Source organism: Typopeltis vanoorti, chromosome 15 (genome assembly GCF_054136105.1).
Source record: "Typopeltis vanoorti isolate ZY-2024b chromosome 15, IOZ_Tvanoo_1.0, whole genome shotgun sequence".
In the NCBI taxonomy this organism is placed as follows: Eukaryota; Metazoa; Arthropoda; class Arachnida; order Uropygi; family Thelyphonidae; genus Typopeltis; species Typopeltis vanoorti.
This window is the reverse complement of record NC_143563.1, coordinates 92,898,868-92,924,400: the sequence shown is the minus strand read 5'-3', so window position 1 is coordinate 92,924,400 and position 25,533 is coordinate 92,898,868. Positions and strand designations below refer to the sequence as shown.

Genomic DNA, 25,533 nt, shown 5'->3' with positions numbered 1-25,533 from the left:
TTGAAGAAAAAGCTTTAGACTCAGTCCCACAAAAACCCACTGTTTGGCTACTACGTGGATGATGTGTTCACTATTTGGCTACATGGCTTGGATACACTCCACAACTTCTAAACACACTTATACAATCAACATCCCAGAATCCAGTTCACCTTGGAGAAGGTAAACAACAGCAGTCTCTTTTTCCTGGACACTCTGATTACACGTCAGCCTATGGATCTCTGGCCACAGAAAACCAACCCATAGAGATAGATACAATCACTCCCCCCCCGCTCACAACAATATGGGATTATAAAAACCCTATCTAACAGGGCGAAATTAATCTGTTCAGATAACAATGCCCTAACTACTGAACTTAATCATATCCTTAACACCTTCTTAGCCAAAGGCTACAACCCCCCCCAAAAAATCCAGAAAATATTAAAACCAGTTAACCAAAACCCTCCCCCCCCCCTTCATAACAGAGATTACACTAAATCTATATCCGGGACAGGTCTGAAAAGCTAACAAAAATCCTAAAAAAAAAATATGACCTAACTACCTGTTACAAACCATATAAGAAATTGGCATCCCTTATCCACTCCACCAAAGACCAGCCACTTCCCCTAGACCTACTTGGAGTATACCAGGTCCTTTGCAGTTGTAAAATGTCCTAGTGCGGCCAAACAAGCAGGACTGCTAATATCATGATATCCGAACACAAACACTACATCCCGTTTCATCAATACAACCACTCAGGACTTGCTGATCATGCACTAGATACCCGCCACAAAATACGCTGGAAGAAAAAACTTGACTACACCGAAGCAAATATAACTATGAAAGATTATTCCTGGAATCAGCTTCAGCTCTAAAAAAGTTCTCAAACCTCAACAAATTTGGATGCACATGAGTGCCCCAAGTTTGGGAAACTTGCATCCTAAGAACAACAGCCAAGACAACCCAATTTAGCCCACTGAGGGCACCTTTAGGACCAACTTTAGTTGCCTTCTTCAGCCTCATTTGCTCGTCGTTAGTGCCTGCGTGCACATATCATAGTTTTGATCCCAGAAGATGGCAATGTAACATTGCTGAAATATAGTAATAGGAAGGTACTGATTAAAGTTTTTTAATTAATATTTGAGTATACCTCGTCATTTTCTGAAATTTTTTAAATTAATTTTAATTAATATTTGAGTATATTTTAGTATACCTCGTCATTTTCTGAAAAATTTAATTAATATATTTGAGTATACTGTATTTTAGTATATACCACGTCATTTTCTGAAAAATTTAAAGCGGTGTATATTACATTGATCCACGAAAAATTTATACCTAACTTGAAATTTTGATCCACTAAATATTAATACCCTTAGTATATTAATATTAATATCTTAAATCTTAAAGTTCTTAAAAGAACTGGGCGATGGACTGAGTCCTTGACTCTTTATCCCGTCATCTGAATGAAGAAAATCTGTGTGGATGGGGTGTTATCGAGCTAAAAGGCTCTAGTCATGGCTGGGTAACGGCAATATCTGTGTGGATGGGGTGTTATCGAGCTAAAAGGCTCTAGTCATGGCTGGGTAACGGCAATAGCCGAGCCTCAGTTAAAACTTCATGGGCTACAGCATTGCCATTTGTTACCCTGGAAGTCCTTTTCTCCATAGTATATTAATATCTATCTGCCACTTTCATTATAACTCAATTGTATCTCTATGATTTTAAATACTAAAAGGTATGTTTAATTTTTCAAGAATTTTAAACATTTTCAAACATAACCGTAAATACTATTTAAAAAATCCTGATAAAATATAAGTTTCATTATTATTTCAGAGGCATATAAAATATTTTAAATGAATTATATTAAAATGATATGTATAATGTACCTTTTGCGTCAAACTATCATACAAGGGATTCATACGATATACAGAGATCCTCTGTCATTTCTGCAAAGTAACACGAACTTTATTGAGAAAACAGAAACACTGATAGCTTTTATTTCTTTGTATCTTGATACAGAATCTATGCTGTGTTAAGGCTAGCTAAGATGAAATATTTCAGACTTTGTCCGAAAACGGAATATTCTATAGCGTTCAGCTATGTTTAACAAATAGACGTGTGGAAGTGTAAAGGTGCTTATTGGCTAAGAATAAAATGCTGTGGATTATCATTGTTATACCGGTAGGGCTATAAACCATTATTAAAATACATGTACGTGCGTAGTCTAATTTAATATACAATATTAATAGCAAGTATATTAACAGAAATCATTTTATTAATATAATATAAATAGATTCTATTAAAATATGCAAGCTAATTATAAAGTATTCGATCCTTTCGGATGCAAATTATATAATGTATTAACAAATAAATAAATATTATATATATATATATATATAATTTTATTGTAATTATTTTATTAATATAGATAATTAAATTATAATTTAATTGGCTAATATATAAGTAATTTAATCAATATATGTAATACACCATATTTATTTACAAATAATTAATATGACGATGATTAATTCATTCAAATTAAAATAAAGGGTTAGTGAAAATGCTGAATACCCTTGGAGGGTAATGGATGGTAATGCTGTAGCTAATGAAGTTTTAACTGAAGCTTGGCTATTGCTGTTACCCTCCTGCCATGATCAGAGCTTTAATAGCTCAATAACACCTTATTCCTACACTGTCCTCTACAGATAACGGGGAAGATGAAAAGCATTCTTGCTTCGCCCCTTTAAGCCAGTCTTTATAAGGATTAAAATAAAGATGCCCATTCAGGGCGAGCAAACTGCTCGTAAATTTTACCCTCACTGTAACCACAACAGATAGCTGGGAATATGAAAAGCATTTTGCTTCACCCTTAAAGAATAAATGTCAATTGTCATTAAAATAAAGGTGGTGGATTAATACCCTTAGAGAGTAATGGGTGGCAATGCTGTAGCCAATGAAGTTCTAACTGAGGCTCGGCTATTGCTGTTACCCTCCTGCCATGATCAGAGCTTTAATAGCTCAATAATACCTTATCCCTACACTGTCCTCTACAGATAACAGGAAAGATGAAAAGCATTCTTGCTTCGCTCCTTTAAGCCAGTCCTTATAAGGACTATTAAAATAAAGATAATTATTATAAATAAAAATAAAGAGGTGAGTACTTGGAGTTCCACGGTAACGGATGGCAATCCTGTAGCCAATGAAGTTTTAACTAAGGCACGGTTATTCTGCTTTCCCAGCCATGATTAGAACCTTTAGCTCAATAACACCCCATCCACATAGATTTTTTTTTATTACATTTACATTTATTTCCGACAGAAATAAAATTACCTTAAAAACTAAACATGACGTTTTATAGAGAGAAAGACCTGTTATCTTTTTTCATTAGGTATTATATTATATTATATTATATTATATTATATTATATTATATTATATTATATTATATTATATGTAATATTTAAAACAGATCTGTGTTGTTTGTGGCGAGAAGAGACCCTTTTGGATCATTGCCCATATGATAAACAGATTAGAGGAAGTTGAACCCTGTTTGGACAAAGGTGCTAATGCTTTGGAAAGTGATGTAACATTTGATGCCGAAGGTGATCCCAAATATGTTTACCATGGATTTCCATGTGATTGTTTTCGTGACTGCGAAGGGAAGACGGATTTCGAAGAATATTTATCATACATCCAAGGCCGTGTTAACCCCAGTAAGTACACCTATTTTCATTTGTTTAGATAAATGGCGTATGTTATGTGTGGCTAGATGCATTAACATTTTAATTTTATAGCTAAGAATTTTCTTTTCTTTTTTTTTTTTTTTCTTTTTCAGGGCATGATTGTTATCGCAAGGATTTGACACTTTTGATGCTGGACTGCAAGATTGAAGGCTTCAATGACGATATTATATATATTGCTGGTAAAAAATTAGCTGAGAAGCTTTTGAATTATTACTGGATAAATGGTTAGTAGATTTAATGGTTGTTCTAATTATTCATATCGATATCCAACTATATTGTGAATTGCTACTTTTAACGAATTTATAAAAAAAAAATAATAAATTTTAAAACCATTTTTACACTTATTAGGTACTTTTCTCTATTATGATAATTTCAATTTTTATAATTTACATGTCGGATTATTATAAATACATTTAATATCTCTTCATCTTAAGACATCGCCGACACAATAAACAAAGGCTCTCGACAAAAACAAGTACGCCGTCCTTATACTGCTGGACCTAACCAAAGCATTTGACACACTTGAACATGACATACTACTCACCAAACTATACTCAATAGGTATAAGAGGAACACTGCATACATGGTTCAAGAACTACCTCTCAAACAGAACACAAGTAACAAAAATAGGTACATGTCACAGTCGGAGTATACAAATAAAACACGTTGTATCTCAAGGTGTCAGCCATATTATCACCCACTCTATTCAACATATACATTAACGATGTTCATAACATATCCATAAGAAGTCAAATATTTCAATACGCAGATGACACTGCACTACTAGCAATCCACACAGACATTAACATAGCTCTCTGCAAAGCACAACAAGACCTAAACGAAATCACAACATACTTCCACCAAAACGCAATTCTAATCAACGGCACCAAAACACAGATGTTGATAACACACAACCCAAGAATCATACGCCCTTCATCACTATCGATGCATTGTCACACATACCGCTGCATTAACAACAAAAATACCTGCCGATGTTCCGAAATCAAACCTGTAACACACACAAAATACCTCGGTCTCTATATAGATTCCCACCTTAAATGGACAAAACATATAGAATACCTACACACCAAACTCCGGATCATCGCAGCAAAACACTTCCAAGTTAAAGACATTATTCCACCTAACATAAAAAAAAAAACTCCTATATCTATATCACGGTATCTGCGAATTCCTACTCAGATACGGAATAACAGTCTATGCAAATACATCAAACAGCCACCTAACAAAATTAGAAACACTACACAGGAAAATCGTGTCAACACTGATCTGGACACCTTACACGCAACAACCAATATCCGACAAGCACATGGCGATACACACAATTCGGAGCATTAAAAACCTGAAACACTGCATGACATTAACAAGGAATTACTTCAACATCACCTATCGAAACAACAGAGACACATATCGTATAACACGACCTAAGTAGTAGGGGTGTCGGTTTGAACAAGATCAAGATCAAGATAAGATAAGGAATCGTGACGTGATTGGTTGATGACGTCATTCTGTGCATGGCTTCATGGGTGTGGAATGTTTGGAATTTCCCTGTGGGCAACTGTGTCACTGGCTTCAGTTGTTGTGTTTTGGTTCGCGTATGGGATTATGGGTGATGGTAGAGATAAGGATTCGTGTTGTGATTGGTGGTGCAATTCTGACAAGATGAAGATCAAGATAAGATAAGGAATGGTGAGGTGGGTGTGTGTTGTTTTCAGATGTAGTTAAGTGACGTCATTTGTTATTTGTAAATAAATGTCGTCATTTGTTATTTGTAAATAAGTGACGTTGTTGTTTTGAATGGAAAGGATGATATTAGTGGATAAGAAATCGTGTCGTAATTGGTGCTCACTTCTGACAAGATCAAGATCAAGATAAGATAAGGAATCGTGTCGTGGGTGTGTGTTGTTTTCAGATGTAGATAAGTGACGTCATTTGTTAGTTGTAAATAAGTGACGTTATTGTTTTGAATGGAAAGGAAAATATATTAGTGGATAAGAAATCGTGTCGTGATTGGTGCTCACTTCTGACAAGATCAAGATCAAGATAAGATAAGAATCGTGACGTTATGTCTTTGTGTGGTATTTTGGTTTGGCTATGGAATTGTGGGCTATGTTTTGAGAAAAGATATCTTTGAATTTTCCCAGGGTGGCACACATCCGTCATTGTCGTCTATGGGAATTCTTAGAGTATGTCGTGATGGAGGGTGTGATTAGATTTTTCTGAATAATTAATTATATACTAGTGTCACTCAAACATACGGTTTTTTTTTATTATTTTATTTTATATAGATGTTTGTACTAATTTTCCAATACATTTGGGGTATTTGTTTCCTGTTAAAGGGTGGGAATTCTTAGAGTAAGTCGTGATGGCGGCAGTCTTTTGAGCTTTTCTGAATAATTAATTATATACTGATGTCACTCAAACACAGATACGTTTTTTTTTTTTTTTTCCATACCTCATCTGTATTTTCTTCTATATACATATTCTAATCAAGTTCATATTTTATTCATAATTCATCCGGATATTTTGATTTGTCTAAAAGTAAGATCTTAAAGTTCAATAAATAAATAAATAAACAAATCGTGTGTGTTTTCACGGTTATTTCAAAAGTGTTCTTTTAAGTTTACATATTTATTTCACAGATATTATTTACAATGCAATATGCAGAAATAGGAATTTACATATATCACCAATGCAAATGGTATTTTTCTTGGCGTAACATTTCTTTGAAAAAAACAAAACAAAAAAACTTACATTTCTTTCCAGATTGGGAACATCGTGGTACTATCTAGGTTTTCTGAATATTCCAAATTGTTGATTAACATATATTCACAGAACACAAACACAAATCTGAAAAGACTTTTCATCATAGTTTACTGTGGCTAACATATATTCACACCACAAAACACACAGAACATAGGAGTTGAAAGATATTTCTGTAAATAACCAGAAAAGCTAGAGGACTACTTAATTTACTTTAGTATCCGTTTGCTTCTCTGTATTAATTCATTCTCACGGGTGCCCATCGTTTGGTGGGAAACTCTATGCGCCGTTTTGTTTAGGGTAAGTGTTATTTCCGGTTTCGAATTCCAATTGCTGTTAGAGTATGGAATTCAGACAAGTGAAATTTTTATTTATTTATTTTTTTCAAATTGATTGGTTTTTTTCTGTATTTTACTTTTAAAAGTCATATTCTAACAGAATAACTGAGTAGAATTAATAAATATATAAAGTATATGAGACTTAGTTGAATATTTAATTTAGATTACTATCCGATTGGTTCGTTCTCTGTTTAATTCCTTCCCACAGTTGCTCATGCTATGTTTCCTAAGTTTGGTGGAAAAGTCTATGCGCCTTTTTGTTTAGGGTAAGTGTAATTTCCTGTTTCGAATTCCGAGTGCTGTTAAGGTATGGAATTCTGACAAGTGAAATTATTTATTTTTTTTTTTTTCAAATTGAATGGCTATTTTATGTATTTTACTTTTAAAAATCAGTTTAATTACATATTCTAACAGAATAACTGAGCAAAATTAACGAATAAATTAAATGTGAATTTATTTTCCAACACTGTAGATTTCTCACTAAGTCGTATCTTAAAGATATCTCTCTCTTATCCGGTCGCCAACTTGTTGTACCTAGGTGAAAAATAGTGTGTGTGTGTAGTAACGTGTTGGTTTAAAATATCTAATGGCTCTGTAAAATAACCAAATTCTATCAGTATTGTAATTTCAGGTGAAATCTTCTGCACTAAAATTCTGGTTATAAAAATAATACTCGATTTTTTTTTTTTTTTTTTTTTACTTCCAAGAGTTGACAGTTTCTTGATATATTTGAGGGCTTGCATGAACAAATAAGACTTTTAACTCAGTGAGTCAAAAAAATAAATAAATAAAATAAAATAACAAAAATCTAGTTAGTTTGTGGTATTAAATTTTACAAGGAGAAAAAAAAAAAAAATGTTGTGGTCTTACTTAAATTTGTATTTTGACTGTTTTCCTCTCAGCCCGACTCTTTTCTTTTTTTTTTTTTCACAGTTGGGATATTTATATATTTTAACACAATTATTATATTAGATATTCTTTCCAACACAAATAAATAATTATGTATTCTTATTTCAAATGAATATTAGCTCAGAAAGAAAGAAAGAAAATTGTAAAGAAAAAAAAAATGTTTACCTTCAAATAACTATTTTGGAATCACAGCAAACAAGAAATTCATCACCTTTTCAAAGTTTTTAAATTCCAACCCATATTGTTTTCATCATTTGGTATCATTTAAATGAAGAACGGTTCTGGCTATAAAGTTTGTTAATGTTATTGATTTTTCTCTTCCAATGGCTGTAATTTTTTTTTTTTTGATACATTCATGCTGATTCCTTGTTATCTGCACGCTACGATACCTTTTTATTTTCTACAACAAACGTTTTTTGAGTTTAAGTAACGTGATTGGCTAAAATATCAGCTGTTTGTCTCTGTAAAATAATCAAATTCTAAAGTCGTATTGTTAGACTTTGGTACGACTGTTTTTCTAGTCTGGTGAAGGTATCTACTTCAGATGTAGTAACAAATTGTCACTTATCACTTCATTTTTACTTTATTCACAAAACTACAAATCCGTTATTTGGTATGGTCTCTGTTTTTAATTCCCCCATTACTAGAATGTACGGGTGGTAAAGTTCTGAAATAAGTTTCGACTCGTAAGAAAAATAAAATGTTTACATTCAAATAACTATTTATGATCACAGCAAGCAAGAAATTCATCAGCTTTTCAAAGTTTGGAAATTCATACCCATTTTGTTTTCATCATTTTAAATGAAGAACGGGTATGGGTATTAAGTTTGTTAATGATTTTGATTTTTCTCTTCCAAAGGCGATTATTATTTGATATATACATGTTGATTCATTTGTTATCTGCATGCTACGATATCATTTTTATTTTGTACAATAAACTTTTTTAGAGTTTAAGTAACGTGATAGACTAAAATATCAGTTGTCTCTCTGTAAATAACCAAATTCTAACAGTCGTATTGTTTGAATTTGGTACGATTGTTTTTCTAGTCTGGTAAAGGTATCTACAGATGTAGTAACAAAATTGTCACTTTTCAGTTCATTTGTACTTTATTCACCAAACTACAAATATGTGTTGTCAAGTTTTGAAAAAAAAAAGAAAAGAAAAAAAAAAGAAGTTTCGACTGGCAGTGATATGTTTTTAAACTTTTATCATGTACAAATATCTTAAAAGAAAAGAAAAATGTACCTTCTTTTCTTTTTTACATCAAGCTTTTTTAAGAGTTTGGTAACGTGATGAGTTAAAATATCTGCACTCTGTAAAATAACCAAATTTTTATCTTACTTTGTGTTGGGAAAGGTAAAATTTGTATTTGTGTTATCTGGAGAGTATAAATCTTTTTTCTATACTAAACTTTAAGAGTTTAAGTTATGTTTTGGGTAAAATTATCTGCTTTCTCTCTGTAAAATCACCAAATTCTAACAGGTAGGATTTTCGAGTATGCGAACGAAATGTTTACAGATAACTCAAAAAAAAAAAAAATGTCAATAGGTAGCATTAGACAAATTTCTAAATACTTAATTACAGGATATCAGGTTTCCCATGGTCCTTGCATTAATTTCACATTGGTGATTTTTTACAATAATTAAACAGAATTGCATTAAGGTATAAACTTATGGATTTAATTATCAAATTCTAAACTGAATAACTGAGTAAAAATTTCACTCTGGAAAAACACAACAGCAACACACATCTTTGTTCATTTAAGTTTTACAAATGCTTATTTTATTTTGCTGAAATATTACTTACAACGAAAAAAAAATCGAAACTTGTAATTACCTAAAAATATTTCACAATATTTAGTTTACACTATTTTCCTGAAGAAAGAAAATTTCAAAGACTTTTGTGGTTCACTCATTATTTTACTTTACTGGACCTAAACACCACAACACAACACAATACGATAGCTGCACTGGACGAACGAATTGCAGTAACTGAAAAGACACTCGACTCGATTGTTTTACTTTATAGTACTGTTTACCTGACCCTTTACCCTGACCGTTCCTTCCAAATGAAACTTTCGCGCAGGTGACTCACAGACATGTTTTCGCATGCTGGTGGATTGATGTTGATGTGCGTTTATCTTTTTGGTACAAACTTTATCTCTGTGGCTCGAATTCATCCAAAGGAAGATGAGCGAGCTACCCATTTGTAGATATCTTTTAGTGATGTCACCTCAAACTGATAACCAATGAGATGAACGATCTCGCCATTGCGGATGTCCGAAATTGTTTGGATGAAAAAAAAAAAATAGCATTATGAGTTGGGTGTGAAAGGGTAGTCAAGAGGTTGACAGTGGTCTTCCCTGCAAGGCTCCCCCACCCTCCCTATCCTCCAGAAGATGTCTGCTCATCTAAGGGAGATGAGCTATTTTGCCGTTGTCGGATTTCTTTTAGTCATGTCACTTCTAACTGATGCTAAATGCTCCCCCATCCCATACTCTAACCCATCATCCCTCTCTCCTCCAGCAGATGTCTGCTCAGGCTAGCGAGATTAGCGAGCTTATCATTCGCGGATATCTTTTAGTGATGTCACCTCCAACTGATACTGATAACTTTGGAGGAAAAAAAATAGCATCAGGTTGTGAAAGTGAAAAGGTAGTCAAGAAAAGGTAGTGACTGAGGTCTTCCCTGCAATACTCCCCTAACCCCCCCTCTCCTCCAGAAATTGTCTGCTTAGCCTCGTGGAGATGAGCGAGCTCATCATTTGCAGATATCTTTTAGTGATGTCACCTCCAATTGATACTGATAACTTTTATGGGAAAAAAAAAATTTAAAAAACTGGTTTTTTATGATAACTTTTTAGGAAAAAACACTTTTTTATGAAAACTTTTTTGGAAAAAAAATAAAAAAACGCGTTTTTTTATTTTTTCTCACTAAGTCGTATCTTTAAGATACGACTTAGTGAGAAATCTACAGTGTTGGAAAATAAATTCACATTTAATTTATTCGTTAATTTTGCTCAGTTATTCTGTTAGAATATGTAATTAAACTGATTTTTAAAAGTAAAATACGGAAAATAGCCATTCAATTTGAAAAAAAAAAATAAATAATTTCACTTGTCAGAATTCCATACCTTAACAGCACTCGGAATTCGAAACAGGAAATTACACTTACCCTAAACAAAAAGGCGCATAGACTTTTCCACCAAACTTAGGAAACATAGCATGAGCAACTGTGGGAAGGAATTAAACAGAGAACGAACCAATCGGATAGTAATCTAAATTAAATATTCAACTAAGTCTCATATACTTTATATATTTATTAATTCTACTCAGTTATTCTGTTAGAATATGACTTTTAAAAGTAAAATACAGAAAATAACCAATCAATTTGAAAAAAATAATAATAATTTCACTTGTCTGAATTCCATACTCTAACAGCAATCGGAATTCGAAACCGGAAATAACACTTACCCTAAACAAAACAGCGCATAGAGCTTCCTACCGAGGATGGACACCCGTGGGAAAGATTAATACAGAGAACCAAACGGATACTAAAGTAATTAAGTAGTCCACTAGCTTTTCTGGTTATTTACAGAAATATCTATCAACTCCTATGTTTTGTGTGTTTTGTGGTGTGAATATATGTTAGCCACAGTAAGCTATAATGAAAAAGTGAAATGTTCTTTTCAGATTTGTGTTTGTGTTCTGTGAATATATGTTAATCAACAATTGGAATATTCAGAAAACCTACTGTAAAAGACTTAATGAGAAATATTCAGTGTTGGAAAATAAATTCACATATACTTTATATATTTATTAATTCTACTCAGTTATTCTGTTAGAATATGACCTGTAAAAGTAAAATACAGAAAAAAACCAATCAATTTGAAAAAAAATAAATAAATAAAAATTTCACTTGTCTGAATTCCATACTCTAACAGCAATTGGAATTCGAAACCGGAAATAACACTTACCCTAAACAAAACGGCGCATAGTGTTTCCCACCAAACGATGGGCACCCGTGAGAATGAATTAATACAGAGAAGCAAACGGATACTAAAGTAAATTAAGTAGTCCTCTAGCTTTTCTGGTTATTTACAGAAATATCTTTCAACTCCTATGTTTTGTGTGTTTTGTGGTGTGAATATATGTTAGCCACAGTAAGCTATAATGAAAAAGTGAAATGTTCTTTTCAGATTTGTGTTTGTGTTCTGTGAATACATGTTAATCAACAATTGGAATATTCAGAAAACCTACATAGTACCACGATGTTCCCATTCTGGAAAGAAATGTAAGTTTTTTTGTTTTGTTTTTTTCAAAGAAATGTTACGCCAAGAAAAATACTATTTGCATTGGTGATATATGTAAATTCCTATTTCTGCATATTGCATTGTAAATAATATCTGTGAAATAAATATGTAAACTTAAAAGAACACTTTTGAAATAACCGTGAAAACACACACGATTTGTTTATTTATTTATTTATTGAACTTTAAGATCTTACTTTTAGACAAATCAAAATATCCGGATGAATTATGAATAAAATATGAACTTGATTAGAATATGTATATAGAAGAAAATACAGATGAGGTATGGAAAAAAAAAAAAAACGTATGTGTGTTTGAGTGACATCAGTATATAATTAATTATTCAGAAAAGCTCAAAAGACTGCCGCCATCACGACTTACTCTAAGAATTCCCACCCTTTAACAGGAAACAAATACCCCAAATGTATTGGAAAATTAGTACAAACATCTATATAAAATAAAATAATAAAAAAAAACCGTATGTTTGAGTGACACTAGTATATAATTAATTATTCAGAAAAATCTAATCACACCCTCCATCACGACATACTCTAAGAATTCCCATAGACGACAATGACGGATGTGTGCCACCCTGGGAAAATTCAAAGATATCTTTTCTCAAAACATAGCCCACAATTCCATAGCCAAACCAAAATACCACACAAAGACATAACGTCACGATTCTTATCTTATCTTGATCTTGATCATGTCAGAAGTGAGCACCAATCACGACACGATTTCTTATCCACTAATATATTTTCCTTTCCATTCAAAACAATAACGTCACTTATTTACAACTAACAAATGACGTCACTTATCTACATCTGAAAACAACACACACCCACGACACGATTCCTTATCTTATCTTGATCTTGATCTTGTCAGAAGTGAGCACCAATCACGACACGATTTCTTATCCACTAATATCATCCTTTCCATTCAAAACAACAACGTCACTTATTTACAAATAACAAATGACGACATTTATTTACAAATAACAAATGACGTCACTTAACTACATCTGAAAACAACACACACCCACCTCACCATTCCTTATCTTATATTGATCTTCATCTTGTCAGAATTGCACCACCAATCACAACACGAATCCTTATCTCTACCATCACCCATAATCCCATACGCGAACCAAAACACAACAACTGAAGCCAGTGACACAGTTGCCCACAGGGAAATTCCAAACATTCCACACCCATGAAGCCATGCACAGAATGACGTCATCAACCAATCACGTCACGATTCCTTATCTTATCTTGATCTTGATCTTGTTCAAACCGACACCCCTACTACTGACCTACAACAACTCTCTACGTCCCCACACCCTTCAACAACTCATACGGTTCTTTTGTGACATCACATCAGATACCCACGCAACTCAACAACCTACGAAGAAAGTTAAAACACGTAGACAACTACAGAACATTAAAAAACGAACTCTGGAAAATATACCAACAAAGTTAAGAAACCATTAACACTAATATACACATCACAAATCACTAGCATCCAATGCCTACATCCCATACATAAACAGTAGCAACAACACAAATAGTGAAAGCTAAATCCCACTCTCTTCATAAAAGCTAACCCAAGCTTCGAAGTAGGCGGGATTAACTTACCTCACTCATCTACAAGTAATCCTTATAAGCAAATGCAGAAATTTGTATGTATAATCACTCTTTCTCAAACTTTAAAAATAAAATAAAATAAAATAAAAAAATAAAAAATTATTCGAAAAATTCTGTATAATGTTCATTGTTAATATTAGAAGAACATGTGTTGTAAATACATAATATAAAAGTAAAAAAGTATTATTAAAATTTTTTAATTGAAATCCAATGTAGGAATTGCAGCACTTAGTGCTGAACTCTAAAATTATAAGGTGCAATGTCACATAAGATGTTTATTGTATGTATAAATATTTTAGCAATCAATTAAAAAAAAATCATTATACATTTATTATAATGAAACTATACACTTCGTTGTAGACATGGCGACATTTCTAATAATTTAGTGTTCTTTTACTTCTATATATACCAGGAACATCTAATGCCACAGCGAAAATTTTAATCAGCCTTCCTCATACTACTAATGTGAACTTTATCAATGGTTTCAAGGAGAGTGTAAAAGATTATCCATTTCAAGACAAGTATGGTAAATAAATTTTGATAATAGCTAATGCTGAATAACTAAAATAACAGTAGATTTATTTAACCCTTTAACGTACCAATTAAAAATCAGAAAGCGGTCGTTTTTCCGCCAATTTTTTGGGCGAGGGTGATTTGCTGGATCAAATTCCTCATTATTTGAAAAATAATGATGAATTTGTGCAAACGCAAACGAAATAGCCGATACACGCCGTTGGCAACTTTTCTCGGCTGAAAGGAAATAGGCACAAGATTGTCTAGCGTCTATATTCGGTTGTATTTATATGGGAAACCAAAATTCAAACTCAATTTTGGTGCAATAAACAAAGGACGTGTCACAGACGTCTTTATGTTAAGGGGTTAAATACCATAAAAATATAATATTTTACTAAAGTTATATAACTATAAAATCAAATACGCAATGATAATAATTATATCAACTGATGCATTTAATTTTAGTATATAAAAAATCAACTAACGCCTTTTGTTCCCGTATATAGGGAGTAGGCGAGGCCGTTTTAGCCTCGCCTATCTAACCTTTGGAGGCGGAGTGGGCAGTTCGATCTCCACTGCTACCCAATCAGAGATAGCTGGCCCAAAGCTATCACTAATTAAGCGGCACACAGTGAAGAGAGACGGCTCAACAAGTGCCGCCATCTCGTGGTCCCTATTTAATGTCTGAAATAATGTGGGTTCTACGGTCGATTTTCTTGAGTTTACGGGACGAAAAACCCGAGTTTCCGGGAGAAAAAACCCGCTTGCCCGTGCCAGAGATCGACTAACTCAGGAACCGGTTGAAAAAAAAAGCTTTGAAAAATTTCTTCTAGTCGCCGACTAGATTCGAAACCAAGAGGTCTTCCTTCGTGCGGTCAAGCGCTGTGGTGTGCAAGCGCCACATCCACTGAGCTACACAGCCTTAATTTTAGCGTTAGGAATATATGTAATAATTATTATATCAAATTTAATTTAACCTGTGGACTTATATAGAGGGTGCTTTGAAAGACCTATACTCGATTCTGCTAGACAGTTCAGTATTTGCAATTTTTTTATTTTTTAGATCAATAGAGCAAAGAATTGTATTCTGTCTGGATAATGATAATGACGAGTAGCATACAGATGCGCAAGATTAACTGTTGTATGCCAACTATCTCAAGAATATATATGAGATATGATTTTTATGCTTTTCTCAACTTAAAACGGAAACCACATTTCAGTATATCGCATCGTTCTTTTGTGACAGGTTGGGACTTGTCCAGTTATGAAGATCAAAGTATTATCAGTACATTCTTTAAGGAAAACAACTTAACTAACACATGGCAAGGCGATGGAATAACCAACTGCCTTGTAAGAGGTGTTGCCAGACTACGCAAAGCCGTCTATTCCAGAAATAATGAGAAATATATGTTCGTCAAGAAGGTGTACTTTTGGACTGTAGACTCCTTGCAATCAATGCAGTCTAGTCTGAGGTAACATATGTTTTATTTATTTTAAATCAACTGCCATTAATAATTAGCACAGATAATATTTTTATTATTAATTAATAACAGGGACCGTATGTAAAATTCTCATTCTCTCTGAGATCTTTTTTTCTGTACTAATTATTAACATTGACAAAACACTATTTATTACTAGCTATACAATCGATCTTTCGGCACACGATAGTATCTTCATCAGGCATTAATACTAAACTTTTGACAACCGACAGAGCTGTAATTTTTGCTTATAAATGAAAGCCTGGAATTCATTTAAATGTCTTTACCTGGTATTGACAAGGCCTCTCTCCTTAAAAGGAGAGATTATTGTATGATTATTGCAAATGAATTGCAATAATCATACAATTAACAAATTAGCCGAGTATGATTAGGCCGTTATTACATTTATTTATTTATCTATCATCTAACTTTGTAAAATATACATTTTGAAAGAATGGCAGCAAAAAAAGTCTATTTACACACTACAAGAATATTACTGGAAATAAAAGATATTTTGAAATACCATAGAAAAGAGGCAAATGATAACAGAATGACAGACAGGATCGTTCTTTCTTGTAGTGGGAACATTGCAGTTCAAGATCCCTTTCAGCTATCTTTCACTTACATGTAGTATATTGTCGTCGGCAATCCAGAACAGCGTACCAGTTGGGTTCCACCCTCCGATGAATTGGGTTATAGTTTTTCTTTCTTTGCGATATTCTAGGGCAGTGTTTCTCAACCTGTGGTCCGCAGGCAGACTTAAATAAATAAATAAATAAATATTTACTTAAATAAATAAATATACCACATGTAAGTGAAAAAAAAAAAAAAAATATATATATATATATACAGGGTGTTCGGGATAAATTTCACATATTTATAATTAATTATATTTTTCCGTAAGTTACATGTATTAACACACACTTCTCTTCATTTAAAAGTTTGGACCCTTCTTCATTCATATACAAGATGTCAGAAAGGATGGATAGCTGGAACCCACCTGAATCATGGAAGAGAATAACTTGTATCATGATGATTCGTGCCCGCCATCAAAATAAGGATATTACGACTGCTGCCCAATGCTCCCTGAATACAGTAAAAACAATCAGGCATGAACTAGAGACTTGCAATGGTGACTACGAGGATGTAGCAAGAAGAAAGATCCCTAGCAGACGATCTGATTGCGTTCGTACAGCAGAATTCCTCGCAAATCTGCAGGAACAGGTGTTGAAGAACCCTGGCATTGGAATTCGGGCTTTGTTCGTGGAGTTGCTAACTGTAGTCAAGCCCTGGATAACAAGGGTAGCCAATGGTAGGCCGTATGTATGGCAGCAGGATTCGGCCCCTTGCCACACCTCTGGGAAAAGTCAAAAATGGTTGTCTGAAAATTTCTACGACTTCACCAGTCCAAATGTTTGGCCTCCAAACTCCCCAGACCTTAACCCCATGGATTATTTTGTATGGGGCGCAGTTGAAAAAGACACCAATCGCACTTCCAGTAATACAAAAGCCCAGTTAATGGATAAAATTAAAACAGTTTTTGCGGCCCTTCCCAGGGAGACTGTAGCATCAGCTTGTTCGAGGTTCCGAAGCAGAATTGAAGCTGTGATCGATGCTAATGGTGGTTATTTTGAGTAAATCTTGTTGATAGTATTGTAATTAACTCTGCCTGTAATGTTTTTTTGTCAATTCATTAAATTTAATAGATACAAAGAAGATTTTCTTTTTCCTTACGAAACTGTCAAATTTATCCCGAACACCCTGTATATATATATATATATATTTTTTTTTTATATATATATTTTATATGTATATATATATATATGAAAGAATGATCATTAACTCGGTTAACATACATATTTTTTAAAAAGAATTGAATGACTAGAACCGAGATTTAAGTAAAAATGTTTTAATATAAAAACACGACTAGTTTCGGCTTGTGTGTGTGTGTGTGTGTATATATATATATATATATATATATATATATATATATATATATATTAATTATTATTATTATTTATATACATAATAATAATAGACCTTATATACATTGCAATGTCAGAACACAAAATACTGACAGCAAAACATTTATGTCACTATGCAGCTTTGCTAAAACATTATTTCGATGCCAACTACAGGACAGTCAGAAATACATACCGTATAACAAGACTTCAGACTACTAATCATATCACATATAAATACAATAATCACTACGGAAAGGCCACGCGAAACTTCTACATCCCAGACATGATAAACAAATTATCTTTTGAATACAGAAACCTTACAAACTACAATAGCTTGAAAAGAGCTCTAAGGACATACTATGAACAAGAAACACGCACCCAAAATACCATACAAACTTAATGAAACACAAAATATTCGTTCAGGCTTCCAGTTCAGCGACGCATCAATACATTCCAAGTTATTGCGTGTGTATGTGTGTGCGTGCGTGTGTGTGTGAGAGAGAGAGAGAGAGAGAGAGAGAGAGAGAGAGAGAGAAGGGCCATCGCCAGATTAGATCGCGCCCTGATGCAAACAATTAAATATCGCCCCCGATAGATTATAAGACAAAAATATAAGAAAATCTCCAATTGCTATTTTGTTTTTAATACAAGAGAAACATTAATGCAAAACGATTACATAATATCGTCATCATCATGCGTATCAAGGATTTAAGCCTAGCATGGCCTGTTCCGACCTTAGAAATCATCTTTGAATCGTTTAAGAGGTTGTCCTGGTTTTCGTTTTTCTAATGGCTTGTACTTTAAGGCTTGTTTTGGTAATCTTTCTGTTTTCATTCTTTGAGAGTGTTCCATCCATTTATGTTTATATTTTTTAATTTTTTCTATTACTGGTTCTTGGTTTAATTCTTTCATAATTTCTTCGTTTCTTTTGTGATCAAATAGGGTATACTTTGCAGTTTTTCTCATAACCTTAATTTCAGCTGTTGTTAATCTTTGTTTGTCTTTTTGTTTTATTGTCCAGATTTCGCTTCCATACATTAAAACTGGTAGGGCTAATGTATTGTATACTTTTAGCCTGGTTTGCTTTTGAACTAGGTTTGGTTTAAATATAGAGTTAATTACTCCTGTTATTTTTAAATATTTTGCAATTTTTATGTTTATATCTTTTTCATTTTCATAAGTGATCATACATCCCAGGTAGTTAAATGAATTCACCCGTTCTAAGATCTTGTTATCTAATACTATTTTAGTTCTTGCTGGATCTTGTCCTTTAAAGGCCATAGTTTTTGATTTTTCTGTTGATATTATCATAACGTAATCTTTGGATATCTCATTTAGATCTAAAATAGCTTTCTGTAAGTTATCTTCAGAATTTGTAATTATTATTTGGTCGTCGGCAAAGAGGAGAGTGTTTAAGTTTACTGTAGGAGAAAGTTTAATTCCTTGATGTAAATTTTTATTCCATTTTATTATTATTTCATTTAAGTAGATATTAAAAAGAGTTGCTGAGAGGGGACATCCCTGCCGGACCCCCTTGGTTTATCTCTCTTGTATATGATAGCTCGTGATTTAATCTTATTTGTATTTGATTATTTTCATATATACTTGTGATAGCTTTTAGGATATTATTTGGTATTTGTCTTTCTTTTAATATGTTAAATAATAAGTTTCTTTTAACTTTGTCAAATGCTTTTTCAAAGTCAATAAATGTAATATGTTTCTAAATTGTATTCTCTTCTTTTCTCTATTATTAATTTTAGGCAAAAGGCTGGGTCTATACATGATCGTTCTTTTCTAAATCCATTCTGTACTTCTAAAATAAAGTTTTCGGAATATTTCATTAGTTTGTTATTTAAGATTCTGTAACAGGAATTTAGTATACTGATACCTCTATAGTTTTTAGGGTCATCTCTACTGCCTTTTTTAAAGATAGGAATCACAATTGCTTTTTTTCCATTCTATTGGGGGGATACCAGTTGAATAGATTTTATTTAAAAATAATAAGAGTCTTTCTTTGAATCTTGTTCCTGCGTATTTATATAGTTCTGAACCTAGCTTATCTTCTCCAGGTGATTTTCAGTTTCTTGTTTCTTTCAGGCTGATTTCTAATTCTTCTTTAGTTATTTCCTTTTCATTATCCTTAATTGTTTGCCAGTCGTGTTTTTTAAAATATTTGTCTGTCCACAATTCTGTGTAGTAATTTAGAAATTCTTCTAATTTCAATTCAGTGTTTAATTTTATGTTTTCTTTGGTATCTGCATTTAAGTATTTCAGAATCTTATATACGTTGGGTCTTGTTTTATATAAATCATGTTCTAAATTAGAAACAAATTTGTTCCATGATTCTCTGTCTTTTTCTGACTTCTTTTTTAGCGGTGGCTCTTATTCTTTTATATTCTATTTCATCTTCTAATCTTTTGCTGCTTAACCATTTGTGATAGGCTTCTTTTTTCTTTTTGATTATTTCTTTGATTGTATCATCCCAGATCTTCAGTTTTTTTCCTTTTATTGGAGTTTTTGGTCTTTCCTAAGCTTTCATTTTCTGCTGCATTTAGTATCGTTTTTATATTAAGCCATTCTATTTCTTCATTTTGTTTTATTTTATCAAGATATTGGTTAATTCTTTGTTCATATAGCCATTGTACATTTGTGTCATTCAATAGTCTAGTTTCATAAACAAATGTTTAAATTTTTCTTTCTGTTCTTGTTACTTGTAGCCATTTAGGTGGTAATCTTAATTTTATTTTAACAAGGAAGTGGTCACTGCTTATTTCATATCCACTGTGAACTCTAACATCTAGTGAAAATTTTGATGTCTTTTCATTTAATATAAAATAATCTAATATTGATTTCCATCCTCTTGCTGCCCAAGTATATTTATGTATGTGTTTATAGAAGAAATTCATTATTTTTAGGTTATTATAAACTACAAAGTCAATCAATTTTTTACCATTCCTGTTTAGAGTGTGTTCTCCATGTATTCCTATATTATTATTAATTTACGTGTTTCCAATTCTTGCATTTAAGTCTCCTGCTAAAATTACGTAATCATTTTTATTTATTTTATTATATATGTTTTGTAGCTGATTATAAAAATCAATATTATCCTGTTCTCTTCCTTCTTCTGGGGCATATAAACCAATTATTGTTAACTAGCCTCTATCTATTTTTATTCTAGCTTCTGTTATTCTTTCATTCTTTCATTCCATAATTTATAATGCTTTAACTGTTTTGAAATCATGACTCCTGCATGTGCTCTTTGGTCTCTGTCGACTCCACTGTATATCACATTAAAATTTTCAGTTCTCATAGTTCCTTTTAATTTCTTTTTTGTTTCAGTGATTACTGCTATTTTAAAATTTCTTTCATTTAATAATTGGTCTAATTCTATTTCTTTATATGCTATTCCTCTTAAATTCCAGTTTGCTATGTGTATTATATTTTGTCATTTCCATTTTCGTTTTCCATTCTAGGGTCGTTTCCCATAGATTCAATCCGACTATCTTTTTCTGTCAACTTACAAGTAGGATTATGTTCTCCATGTCAGGGGACTAGCCTGACGATGGAATAGTTCAGTGGTAGGGCTGCTACCTTAAGGCTTCTGAACTAGCCTTCTTCCGAATTTAAACCCATAGGAGGAATAGGGTGTATTGAAGGGGGAAAGAGTAGATTATAGAAGAATTATAGTAAGGTTTATAGAGAGGGCATAGTTGTAAGGACAGAAATGAAAAGACCCCATGGCCCTTGAGTACTCTTATAGCGTAACGGTCATAAAATAAGAAGAGTTGGCTGATAAGGCCTTATAGGAAAGATTAAAGTAAGTGGATCTTCCTCAAAGTAGAAGATTACATAATAATATTAATTAAATGTTTGCTCTGGGATATCGCCCTGTCAAACTGTTTATAAGTTCTTCTAAATTTAAATTATAAGCAATGTCCGCCTCTATCGATATAGTTACTAGACCAATCAATCTTTTTTGGGTCATTGCTGTTTCCAAATAATTTTTAATTAGTTTAAGCTTTGAAAAACTTCTTTCCGCACTTGCTACGCTAACAGGAATTGTTAGTGTATCGAAGGCGCCTACCGCAATATGGCTGAACGAGCGCCCTTATTAAGCCGCGCCGTGAGGCAGGCTGCCTCTATGCTACACCCTGTCGACGGTACTGTGTGTGTGTGTGTGTGTGTGTGTGTGTGTGCCGATCTTCGACTGAAGTTGACCAATATTGAGCCAGATATCCAACTCTGCAAGGATCGAGAAGCTCAACCTCAACTATCTCATTAAAAGTAAGTAGTAACAAAATTATATCATATTATTTAATTGTTTCATAAAAATTAAAACTCTGTTCAATGATGATACACTTTTAATCGTTTACTTCTAATTTAATTATGTTTCCATATGTATTCAAAACATGCTTTTAGATTTATCATGTTATAAATGGCACAGTTTTTCTTAAATGTTGGTCATCTCCACATAGGTTTTTTAAAAAAAAAATTACATGAAAATTAGGCATTTTGCTGGTCCTTGGACTTAGAAAGGTTGAGAAATGCTGTTCTAGGGAAAGCCTACATTGTGGTTTTGGGTGTGAGTGCCACATGAGGTTTTGTTCTGATTCAGTGATCGATGGGTGCTGATCATCTCTTGTGTGTTTAAGGTAGAAGCTGTAGATGAAGAGGAAGTTGCACATTCTCCGTGTGTAATTATAGGCAGTGTTCAGAACATTGACAATAATTTATTAGGAGTTGGCAAGATGTACCATAACCTCCACTGTTTGTCTGCATCTGGTTTGCTATATTTTGATCTGTATGGAGGATCTCGTTGAAAACTAAGTGGCATGTGAAGATTTACAGAAGACAGAGATGGGGATGAATATGCGAAGAGTGAGGTAATGACATGAGAAATTGGTATATTTTCGTGCAGTTGGAAAGAAGAAGTGGTAGTGAGACTTCAGATGACACAAGATGAAAAGTGGACTCGGGAGAGTTTCCGGTAATTGAATCAGATTCCCTGAGGTTTGGCGATATCTGGAAGAGGTTAGGATTGTGAATAGTGTATGTCCTCTGGTGGATGATTACATAATGTGATCGAGAGTTTTTGCATAAATCTGATTGGTCTGAAGTGTCTTGTGGAGAAAGACTACCCTGAATGATGTAATTTTGTTTTCAAGGGAGATAATGTGGTCGTATTGCCATAGATCAGGTCTTGGCTTTCCTCATTGCGAAGCTTGCAGAGTGCTGAGTAAGTTGCCCAGTTAGTTTTATTGCAGAGGAAACATGTGACTGCTTTTTGAATGTGATGGTCAGAATCTTCACGGGATGTCTGTACATTCAAATAGCAGTGGCCATGATAGATTGCTAGATAGAGGTAAGAGACATTAAGGTGGTTAATTTGATTGCTTTTGAAAAGAAAACGACGATTATGTAATCATAATAACAAATCATGAAGTGGATAACTGTTCACATGATACGAAGCTCTGTATCATAAGCTAAAGTTGTTTTGATATTATTATTATTATTTGACACCACCAGGGAGTCCAAAGACTCATCCAGGGAGGGCATCTACTCTACAACTTTGTCCCCACCACTCCAATCCACCAATGGACAACTACATTAACGCCATCTACCGTCCATCACCACCACTAGTATTTTCACAGACAATCACAAACATCCATGCCCACGGCGGGATTCGAACCTGAAGCCTTTTGAATGAAAGTGAGATTTACGATTAAACCAATGAAGTTCGAATTTATTGCTTAACAGTAGGCGTCCAATCTTATGCAGCAACTAAAATACTGCGTAATATATGAGATGAAGATCGATGAATAATAATTCTGCTAATGGGTCTGAGTCAGATATTTTTTTTAAATTTCTATTTCTGTAATTTCGGTAACTGATCCTTTTAATTCAGTAAAATACTTAGTGCTTATAGTTGTGTGGGAATGGTCGGATAGCCTTGGCTTTTTTCTCCTTTTTCTTTTCTTTAATATGGCTCTTTCATCAGGGGAATTTATATAATATCGTTATTAATCTAATCTGCAAACAATCATTATTATTCGCATTGGATTTTCTTTCTCGACTTTTACACCAGAGGGCACTTTAATATCAGGTCACGTCATTGAGATGTATTCGTGGCTTTTCATGTGTGTAATCATATATACTGCTTGGAAAAAAGTTAACGGATATCCCCATGGACAAGCTACATCGTGCCATGTAACTAGTCACGTGTTTTTAGCCGGTATAAATTATAAATTGGAGGAATATGATGCTTCCAAGTGAGTCCAATTGTGCCCGGGCGAAATGACTGCGAGACGGCAAGTGACTGAGTTTGTAAGAGGTGTTGTGATAGGATGCCATGTTGCAGGCTTATCTGTTCGGCAAATTGTTGACGAATTGGGCCATCCCCAGTCAACAATCAGTGATATCCTACTGAGATGGAAGCGCAGGGATTCAACTGCAAGCGTTACCTGCAGTGGATCACCCACCACACTTATCGAACGTGACTGTAAGGTTCTACGAAGGGTCATATGTAAAAAACCCCATTCATCCGCCAACACGTTGAATCTGGAGTTTTCTGGGCTTCGACTGGAACTCCCATCTGTCCAAAAACATTCAGAACCGTGGCTCACAACATGGGTTTCCGTGGTAGGACCGCAATATTGAAGTCCCACATTATCCGAACCAACATGCAGCTTCGTCTTCGATGGTGCAAAGAGCGTGTACAGTGGGACGCGAAAGTTTGGAAAGCTGTGTGATGGAGCGACGAATCACGCTACACCTTCTACCGAGCAGATGGACAAGTGTGGCAGATGCTTGGTGAACGTCTCTTACAAGAGTGCATAAACCCCAACTTTGAAATTCAGAGGTGTGATGGTATGATCCTACTTTTCCTGGTTTGTCCTCGGTCGAGGTTCCTGTTTGTGGTGCCTCGAACATTAAACTCCGAGAGGTATCTGTGGCGTTTCTGCGAAAAGATAAATTTTTTTAGATATATTAATAAATAATTATTAGTGCTTAGCAGGTGTTATAAATGACTATAAACGTATGATATGAAAGTCTTCTTATTTTTCTTCTTCCCTTCACGTATTAGGCCTAGTGACCTTTTAAGGAGCTTCCTTTGCTCTTGAGCCGTATCTGTTCCTAGGATAAGGTGGCTAGCCCTATGCCTCCCGGTGTGTCCTATGGCTGTAGCCTGCTTGCGGAAGGAAAAAATCCAGATAAACTGGGGAGAAAAACCCTACTGTCCACGCCTAAGACCAGCTAACTTGGTTATGGCTGAGAAAGATCTTCACCTCGGCGACGGGAATCGAATCCAGGACACTCCTTTCCCAGGCGTATGGTTGCGAAGACCGCGCGGACATGATATGAAAGTCACTTCCAAAATTAACTCATCCAAATAATAATATATAAAAACCTCAGTCTCTAAGAGATCAACCACGCGTGGGCCCACCCCCCACAATTTCATGGTTATTATTTTATCTTTAATTCACTTTATAAAATATTCTCTTACAAGTTTATCGTAAATTATTTTAAACTTTTTTTTTCTTATTTAGATTGGAGATTGATGCCATCGTTACCAATCGGCCCGAAAAACTCCTCAAAGTATTGAACGAAGTTGAATTTCGTGACAACTATCGTATAGCAACCCTTGAAGATGACCCTTGGCTTTGTATAAGAGGTTCTCTTGCACCCACTCCCGGAGAAGATTTTTCGGATGTTCATGTCAAAAGAACTTTGGCCAAGTGATCCTATTTATTCCAAACGAAAAAAAAAAAAAAAAAAAAAAAAAATCAGAACTCAAATGAAATGTGATTGGATGTTTGTGTACAATGTGTAAAAGTCTTTAAGCAATTAACTGCGATAAAAAAATTCCATTTTATGAAGCA

The 25,533-nt window shown here is 33.7% G+C and overlaps 2 protein-coding genes across 2 annotated transcripts in view; one reads left to right on the top strand and one right to left on the bottom strand.

Moving 5' to 3' along the window:
• Positions 1-2,029, bottom strand: part of LOC150098983 (dermonecrotic toxin LbSicTox-betaIA1a-like) — a 21,195-nt gene extending 19,166 nt beyond the window's left edge. Inside the window, exon 1 of the mRNA XM_090405676.1 lies at positions 1,863-2,029. The gene's annotated coding sequence lies outside the window, so the exon portion shown is untranslated. The remainder of the gene's footprint in view (positions 1-1,862) is intronic.
• LOC150098982 (dermonecrotic toxin LspiSicTox-betaIE1ii-like) lies at positions 2,022-25,533 on the top strand. The gene is made up of 6 exons (XM_090405680.1): positions 2,022-2,157; positions 3,445-3,688; positions 3,811-3,942; positions 14,111-14,224; positions 15,458-15,683; positions 25,201-25,533. The coding sequence occupies exons 1-6, from the start codon at positions 2,131-2,133 to the stop codon at positions 25,391-25,393; spliced, it is 936 nt and encodes a 311-aa protein (XP_090261806.1). The 5' UTR covers positions 2,022-2,130; the 3' UTR covers positions 25,394-25,533.